Source organism: Triturus cristatus, chromosome 11 (assembly GCF_964204655.1).
Source record: "Triturus cristatus chromosome 11, aTriCri1.1, whole genome shotgun sequence".
NCBI classification, from domain to species: domain Eukaryota; kingdom Metazoa; phylum Chordata; class Amphibia; order Caudata; family Salamandridae; genus Triturus; species Triturus cristatus.
The window spans coordinates 787,760,046-787,769,656 of record NC_140594.1 but is presented as its reverse complement, the minus strand read 5'-3'; the positions used below and the strand labels follow the sequence as shown (position 1 = coordinate 787,769,656).

Here is a 9,611-nt window from a genome sequence, read left to right as displayed (position 1 = left end):
AAAAGCCTTGACATATATTTGTTTACAAACTAAGCGCTGCTTTCAACTCTTGTTACAACGATTTTGAAGTTCTTCAGTTGTGACATTGAGAAGGATTTAGAGGTTGACCCAGCGTCCATCGAAAAAGAATGCATCTCTTGTTTAGGTTCTGAAAATAGAAGCATTATGTATGACACTTGAAGATTTTTTCTTCTTTTCTCCAATTCCGCAATCCTCCACCCAACTTCCTCTAACGGAAAGCACAAGCACCATTTGGAAATGTGATGGACGTACTGTTTTTAGGGCAGGGGTGGTGTGAACATAGCATTTCAGTGACTGCCCTTCAGGGAGATTTCAAAGGTTATGTACTGAGGCAGCTAAGAGGTGTGATCAAATTAAAGAGACAGGGTACGGCTGAAAAGGCGGTTAACTGCGGGAGGAGGAGGATGTGCAACTTGCTACTTCACCAAGATGTTTTTACTTTAGGGAAATTCAAATTTGCATAACGCAAAACACATCTGTTCTGCTTGTTTTAATAGGTAACACAGTGCACTCTTGATGATGTAAGTATGTGTGAAGGGTGCAACTACTTCTTGCGAAGGGGTGCACTTCTAGCTACATCGCCAAAGTCACCAAAACGTAAACATGTTCGTGTTGCGACCTTTGTTCATACAGGAAGGTTACCAAATTGACCTCTTCCATGGGTGGACATACACACAAACACTCCTGTATGCACGCACAAAAACACGCTCCAAAAACTGCTAGTATTTTAATTTTATTCAAAAAACATATCAAATAAAAAGTTACATAAAACGCATCAGTACAGCAAACAAAATTTCATTTGATGAAACACTCTTAAATTGTTGCGTGATGGAATAAACCTGTGATGTGAAACCCCGGGAACTCCTGCCAGGTGCCAAGCCACCGCAGCTGGCCGGTCCTCACAGAACAGCTGCTGAGCAGTGCGCCCGTAACAGTCCTACTTTTAGAAGTCCTAAGTGCCAGGGACCATTAAACAGTCACGTTTTGCTAATTAGAACAGTCTGTTCGATGTGCTGATTCAGCTTTCAGTACATAAGCCACAGTATTCTTCTGTCAGCGCCAAATTCTACAGGTGTTATCCTTGCTTCCTAGAAATGAGAAAAAAAGTATTTTAAGAGAGACTGCAATACGCGTGACCAATGCATAAGTACGATGAAAGTCTATACAATATTACACAAAATGAGGATTTTTGTGATACAGGAATAACGTGTTTTTCCACAGCTTTTTAGCTTCTGCAGAACGCTGCACAATATTCACAAGCAACTGCCGATGGTGGAATCATGTTTGCAAATTGCAGGGCTATTTAAACCTGTGCATTGTTAACAGATTCAACAGCGCCGGGTATAGCGGGTGTATTTAAAATACGATAAATGATGGGGAACAGCGGGTCGAACTGGTGTTTGGGCCTGTTGTAAGCTATAGTACAGTGCACTGCACAGGAACTTAGCGCCTGCTAGAAATTGATGGCATTGGCAAGTAAGTGCGCAAAGAACCGATGTTGCAAAATTCGTGTTCACTTCTGAATGGATGCAATTGTTAATATAAGTGAAAATAGCGATTTTTATATCAACACTCACAGTCGTGTCTAAACGACCTCATTAGTGTTTTCTGATGCAGAAATGCCTGTTTAAGCATACATGTCCTAAATGGGTGGAAGGCCTGTCCTGAAGGCTCGAAAGCACGCTACTAGAAGTCCGTAAAGATATGAAGAGCCGAAGCATAGCTGTGTGGAACTCTTCCATCTGGGCTGAAGGCCCCGGAACTCAGGGTCGTGCCAGAAGCAACTGGGGAATCGCCGACTTTGGGAGCAGGAACAGGACTGTTGACATTGTCCATGCACTTTATCAGGTGAATGGGAATGGCATAAAGGAGCGGAACTCCGCTTCGACTTCTTGTTTTTTTGTGTTTACAGAAGGACTTGGAGCGCAAAGACTGTCATCTAGAAAAGCTTCATCAACTTGGGAAGCGGGAGCGGATTGAGTCTTGGACTTCGAGCGGTCCCAGTGCTGTGCCTTCTTGTGCAAATAAAGATTCACCTCTCATTCCCTGATAGCCATCAGTCTCTGCAGGTCTTGGAGTTGTGTCCCGACCCCAGACACCACACCTAAACCTAGTGAGGATATGTCAGACATCTGTTTGCGACAGTCCTTACAGGGCTTAAAACCTGTTGTGTCTTAGGGGGTGACATCCCTTGTACACTGAATTTTGAAGATGGAAAAAAAAAGGAAAGAAAAACAAAATAAAAAAAAGTGGTCTCCAAAAGACGGTCCAGATCCATGACCCATTCACCTGGCGCCAGTTGTAGTTGACTAAAAGACATGCAGCCAGGAATATCACACATGTAGTTTGTTGCCTGTATCAAAAATATGGTGCACTCTGTAGTATTTGAGTAAAAAGAGTAAAGGGGGTAAAGAGCAGCCTCCCTCAGTTTTAGGGTGTCTTAAATTGGTATAGTGAATGTACTCTCAATAGTAACATTAGCATGGAGACATTGCACATTGATGGAATCGATACCCATCGATAGTTTTAGCTTGGAGTTGAATATTAATTCTACATGGATTGTGGAGTTATTCCACTGTAGATGTCCATCGGAGTAAGGCTGAAGAATGGTTAACCATGAGTCAACTAGGCAAGACTTTTATATGAAAAGGGTAAAATACCTTTTTTAAGAAAGCTTCAGACTACTATCTGTGCACTTCTATGAAGATGAGTTAATAGCGTTTAATGAAAAAACGGCCTAGTCATCATACTCAGAGACATATGCCTTGGAGAAGAAACAGCTGTGCTTGGATTATCTGTAATATCATGTATGACAGAATATGAATGTATTGTTTAAGAAATACGAGTATCTGACATTTTGGGCCTATTTTGCAAAACTAAACTACACAAGCTAATATCTATCATCACTCTGAGAAAGTGGCAAATGGGAGAGAGGAGCTGGTGCGGGATAGGGGCAGATAATAGGCAGGGGAGGCTGGAACAGAACAGTGGTAGTCATCTGGTGCCCACAAGCACTGCTCAATCTTCCATCAATTTAACGGGTCAGGAAAAATCGGGCCCGATGCTCCCACACCTAGATCAAGTTCAAGTTCAATTAAGCTTTATTCGGCACAAATTAATGACCATAAAAGCACAATACACAGACATGATAAGAAAAAATACCGGGGCGAATTATAGTAGACATAATAATGCATTAAAATCACTATAAATTAATTAATATTGAATAAAATAGCAGCATTTACACACTTAATTAAAAACACATGCTTTTCCTGGAATTGATGCATTTGTTTAAAAAGGTTGCAGTATAAAAACAAATATCCGCAGTTTGCAGATTAAAAATCAATTTCATTGCATGCTCAACTGTGCGTGTTCCGTATTTAACAAACATCGGTTTAAGAAGGGCAATACGAAAAATAGAATGCAATTTACAGAACAACATAAAGTGCAGTGTGCTTTGCGTGGAAGTCCTGTCACATCTACAAGGCCCAGATGGATGTTTTTTCATTATTGGATGGGCCACCAGATGGTGCACTAATCCGAATCTGAGTCTTGTTAACACAAATTTATGCGACGGTCTAGTGACCAAGGTTAAGTAGACAGGAAATCCATCCGTAGATAAATATCTGTTATAAAACATAACAGTGGACATAGTTCCGGCAGCTACAGCCCTCTTCCTCTCTGCAAAGGCCAGGAAAACCCTTTTTAACTCGACTTTGGGGATCAGTAGAACGGCATTGGGGTCAATTACAATGTTCAGGTTAAAAATATCTGAAAAACATACAATAATGTATTTGATCCAGGGTATTGCTACAAATTTGTCTAATCGCAAACAATCCTGGATAATAGACCTAGTAAAAGACTTCTCATCCTTCATCCAAATAGACCACCAGGTCATCAAAGGCCTGAGGGACAAAAAGTCAAGTAGGTAATTCACAGATAGTTCCTGATGACTCAAAACATTAGAGGCCGATGTGGGTAAGCATAAAAGTTTTTTAAGAAAGGAATTCTCTTCCAGCTGCAAATTGTGGGCGCAGCAATAGCCCCAGATTCCTGCCCCATATAATGCAATTGTTACACATCTGGCCTGGTAAATTTTAATCATGTCCCTGGTCCTACGGTCCCCAATTTTAGCGGCAAATCTAAAAATGCCGTGGGCATTTCTAGCCATTTTATTACGTATGTTATTAAATTCATGAGTCCACTTCTTGTCACTAGAAAAGGTAATACCTAAATAACAGAATTTATCCACTTGCTGCACCTTTACATTGTCAATAAAATACCCTTTCGTTGCCGGTTTTAAATTCTTAGGGCCACAAATCATGGTGTACGTTTTTCCTTTATTGATAATTAATTTTCTATTTTTAATAAAGGATGCAAAACTATCCATCAACCGCTGCAATCCTACAGGAGTTCTGGATAATAACACAGCGTCATCAGTGTATAATAACACCGGTACTGAAACACCATTGATCATAGGAGCATCTGCATTAACTTCCTTTAAGATAGCATCAATTCGTTAATAAATAAAATAAATAAAAGAGGAGCTAAAACACAGCCCTGCCTTATACCACGTTTAACACTAAAGTTGGGGGTACATTCTCCCTTCCTACCAAAACGCACACAGGTTTTTAATCTCTCATACATCCTGGCAAGGAAGAATATTATACCCTCCGGTGCTCCCAGATTCAACAAGGTTGGCCACAAAATTGAGTGGTCTACCATGTCGAAAGCGCTGCTTAAGTCAGCGAAGCATAGGTACATAAGGCCAGGTTTTGCATCACTGTACTTCCCGATCAATAATTCTAAATTGACACATTGATCAAGCGTACCCCTGCCTTTCCTAAAACCGTACTAGCTGTCTGCCAGAATACCATCCTGTTCCGCCCATTCTTTCAGTCTTATAAGCATAATTCTACTCATAACTTTTATGGAGGAGTCCAATAAAGAGACAGGGCGATAATTCTTTGCATCAGACCTGCTTCCTTTTTTATAAATTGGGACAATAATGGACTCCCCCCAGGTTGGAGGGGGTTCAGTGCAAACAGCAGCATTGAAAACAACAGCCAGCAAGGGGCCCCAGACTTTAGGTGCGTCCTTATAGACATCAATCGGGACCCCGTCCGGGCCTTGGGCCTTCCCGCCCTTACTCGCCCGGATCCCCCTTTCAACTTCTTCAACAGAGATATCGAGTGGCAAAATAGGCCAACTAGATAAGCCACCATTAGTAATTTTACCTGAGTCAAAGATAGTCGAAAAGTGGGCAATCCACCCTTCACTGGAGACATTTGCTGTTAACTCAGGTATATTTTCCACCTTCAGAAATGGGGAGTTAACTGTTGCCTAGAATAGCGTACAATTAGAAAGTTCTGCGGCTTGGTTAAGTGAATCCCAAGCTTGCTGTTGTAGAACCCCCTTCCTGGATTTAATAACATTTTTATAATCTAACCTTAAATTCATAACTAGATTTTTATCCCTAGGCTTCATTGCTAATGCCTGCTTAAGGTTAGTCAGAGCTGCAGAACAGGTTTGATCAAACCAGCCAGGTCCAGTTCTTAAATAACCCCTATTGCGACCAGTAAACTTAGCATTAATGGCAGTGTTGATCCCTATAAAAGAAGATAAGACCCGCTCATGGTCGAATCTATTTCCTAGAATAAAAACAATGTCTGCCAAATTCCCCTTTATTATGGATGTGGTCAGTTCTGAAGCTTTCTCCCCTACCCACCTAAGTCTTACCCCATTGGCCCGGTGAGCTTCTATATTATCAATTGTTGTCCCCACCTCTACAACACCCTCCTCCCACAAAGTCGTGGCCACAATAATACAGTTGTGATCACTTGTGGCCAATATTTCCATTTCCAGTGGGGCAAAACATTCAACAATACTAGAAGATACTATCACATGGTCAATCACTGAATTAGAACGCCAATTTTTGAATGTAGGGATGGGCAAGCCATTTCCATCCCTACAACAATCCAATATTTCCAGGTCATGGCATCCCATTAAGTTATTCAAAATGTCCCCATAAGTATCATGACCAAAGTGCGGTACCTCCCAACCAGCGTTATTAGTGACCCCACATGCCTTTAAAGGTATCGATTCACACAACGTAGTATTAAAATCCCCACACAAAATAATGTCAAATACAACGTTCGATTCCAAACTCAGGGTATCAATGGTATTGGCCAACTCTGTTACTATTCTTCCCCTGGTGCTATCAAAGATATTGTTGTAATAGTTGATCAGGAGGATATTACGGCCTTTGACTTCAGAGATCCAGAGCATCTGAACAAGATCGCCCACCGATATATACTTTTCACCGATATTCGGCGGTGAACCGATATAAGTGTGAGTAAACCCCGCTTAGCTCTTCCCGGTCCCTCTCCTCGTGCTAGCAGATTATATGACACAAATCCCTCATAATCAACATCTCTTTTGCACCAGGTTTCTTGAAAACATAAGATGTCATACTTATTGATGAAAGTTTCCCAGCCTGGATCTCTACCTTTATTTTTCAGACCGGCCACGTTCCAGCAAACCAATCTGGAGCATGTGCCTGTTCTGGTAGTATTCCTAGTTACAGGACCAAGAACATGTTCAGTAACAGTGGCCTCCCCAATTGGTTGCCCCAAATTACATGGATTCACAAAACCCTCATGAACAATCTCTGCCTTAATCAAATTGGGCGTGGGTGATATGACCGTAAATATAGTTTTATCAACACAGTCGTCTACACCAGACCCAACCTTCCTCACTGAGTACGTCTCCCTCTCTTGTATAAGTCAGTCATTAGAGTCCAGGGAGCTAAGGGCATGAAATCTGTTTTGGATAGGGATACCAGAATGAGGTCTATAAGTAGCCGGGTGGGTAATAATTCTGCTACTCACGCGTTGATTGGTATTAAGATGACTATAAAAGAAACCTAGCGATCGAGCGCATACATTGACATCAGAGGTTGGAAGAGATGCAGCTCTTAGGAGGACAGTGGCAACATGTTGTGGATGTTTAAAATTTACAATCACACAATCCCCCTTCGAGCTTTTCTTAGAACTCCCTATCCATTTAACTCTCCTGGTAGTCAAAACTTGGTCAGAGAAGTTTAACGGGAAACCACATTGCCTATTCAACCAGGATAAACTTTTATTTTTTAAAGAGTCATGTGTTTCTTGGTAACCCCTGCTTTCTAGTGGTGGTACATTTGTTAATACCACCACATATGGTGCACACTCAGGTGGAAGATTAGTAACGTGCCTTCTAATAATTTCTTCCCATCCATCATTATTTTTATAACTGTTGTAGCCTGACTGTCAGAATGAGTTGGCGCGTGAGGTGTAATAGGGTTAACTATGACGTTTTCTTTACTGCCTGTAGCCTTACTAGAAAAAACGTCCTGTGTATTACATTTACATTTGCTATTAATTGTGGCAGTTGTTACTCTTCCTGGTTCTTCCATGGCCTTATTAAGAAGTCCGCTCAATCTGGCGACTTCTGCCGTTAATTCCTCAATTTTTGACACCAGAGGGTGTATAATACCTCTGATCTTTGGGTCACTAATATCCGCTAAGTTCTTTGTCGTGTCAGCATCTAAACTAACATTGTTCGACTTAGCAGTCACATCTATTTCAGATTGTTTTAAAGGTGAGGCTACTCGTTTCCTTGCAGTTCGTATTCCCCCCTTCTTGTTTTGAATTTTCCTACATGTTCTAACTGCCCGTGCTACGGGGGTAGGAGAACATTGTAGTACCTTATCAGGGCAATCATCTAGATCCACCAAAATGGGGGGAGTCTGCTCAAGATCAGGCAGTCCCTCAACCAAAACATCCATATTAGTGACATTAAATTCGCTATTCACGTCCAATGATTTAGGAACTGGCGAGCCCCGAATGGGGCTTGCCGGTAGTGGAGGAGTGCTTATCCCTAGTGACTGTCGCCTTTCAGAATTTATTTTGCTCACCTTCTGCACCAAGGAATTATCCAAAGTACGTGGCCCAGTAGGAGCCTTTTGTTTCGACATACTAATAGAAGACAACAGCCCACAACAAAGCTTACTGAATAGTACTACTAATTACACCATCAACTGGTGGCGTTATATGTTTAAAAATAATTAGGACCAAAAATCAAACTCCCAAAACACAATATAAAATGCCGTATCTCACTGAGTGTTTCTATATACCAGCCAATGGCCTTGTAGAAACAGCGTCTCTGGCCCAGCCCAGTCTCCTCAGGCCTCTGAGGGCCACAGAGGGCCCGCCCTTTGCCCGGGCTTAGCCCGGCGCCGCCCGCGACGCGGAGGGAGCCGCGATCTTTTGTGCGCCTCCGGGCGCGTGGGTAGCGTCAGCGGGCGCTCAGGCGTCTGGGGGTTGTAGTCCTCCTCCCGCGGGAAGCAGTGTCAGCAAGGGCGAGGGAGGCACGCAGGCTGCAGGGCCCAGGAGCGGCAACAAGCGCACAAGCACACAGGTGAAGCAGGGCGCCACTGGGAGTCACGGAGACCTCCGACGCGGATACGGGCCTCTGATTTTGAATTTTCCCTAGATCATTTTGTATGAGTCCAGCATTATACACTTCCGTGATACATTTCCGCCGATTTGCATTTGGAACGCTACAGTTTATACTTGTTAGACCTGTCATCCTTTGGATAGTCTTTCCCCAGACATTTTGCCTTTTGCTGTCTGTTATGGCAGATTCTTATTGGCCTTAGGACTCTGAGCACTTTACCATTGCTAACCAGTGCTAAAGTGCATGTGCTTCTCCCCTCAACATGATCACTTTTAGAAAGTGGACATTCCTCTGCACTTATGCTTTGTGTGCCTGACAGCCTGCCTCCAATACAAGTCTGGGGTGGGTGACTGCTACACTTTGTGCATGCCCTCTTGACAGCCATAACACTGGAAGGATAGGTGTGTCGAGTACTCTTCTACATACTTCTGCATTCTGATGGCTTTGCCTGGGCAGGATAGAAGAGATATGCTAACACTTCACTTTAATAAGTAGCCTTCTGTCCCCACAGAAATGAATGATAAACCCCCCTTCCCCACAGATAGCCTGGCAGACAAGACTGGGTTGAAAGGGATACTTATGCACTTCAGAGAGCTGCTTTGAAGTCACCCCCACATCAAAGGCACTTTTGGGTAAAAGGACTGGGTCTCTGACCGCCTAAAATCAGACACTACTGAAATTGTAACTGAAGCTCTGCCAGAAGAGCTGCTGTGCTGCTTAAAGGTTTCAACAGAACTGCTGATTTGGAAGGCCTGCTTTTCTGTTTGTTGCCCTGCTGCTCTCTGACACTACTGAAGGAGAGCTGGACTCTGCCTTCACTCCAAATGATCTGAGGGTTTGTTGACTTGCCTCCTGTTGCTTGAGACTCAGGGATATCAAAGTCTCCACCCGTTTTCCTGGGCCTGGCTCACTGGAAGTGCCCCACATACTTGCAACATGAATTTCGACGCATCTCATATCTGTGTGTAGCAGAACCGGCGCATTGACCCGGTTGCAGGAGTAAAATCAGCACAATGAATCGGAACCAGCGCTTTGCCTCCAGAGACCGGCATACTGCCGCCGCTGCAGCTTGGTGAGACGACACATCCCCTCGA

The 9,611-nt window shown here is 43.1% G+C and overlaps 1 protein-coding gene across 1 annotated transcript in view; it reads right to left on the bottom strand.

Moving 5' to 3' along the window:
• Positions 1–735: 735 nt before the first annotated feature.
• Positions 736–9,611, bottom strand: part of DAW1 (dynein assembly factor with WD repeats 1) — a 151,127-nt gene continuing 142,251 nt past the window's right edge. The window contains exon 13 of the mRNA XM_085634505.1: positions 736–1,109. Within this exon, the coding sequence (XP_085490631.1) occupies positions 1,075–1,109 (35 nt within the window). The 3' untranslated portion in view covers positions 736–1,074. The remainder of the gene's footprint in view (positions 1,110–9,611) is intronic.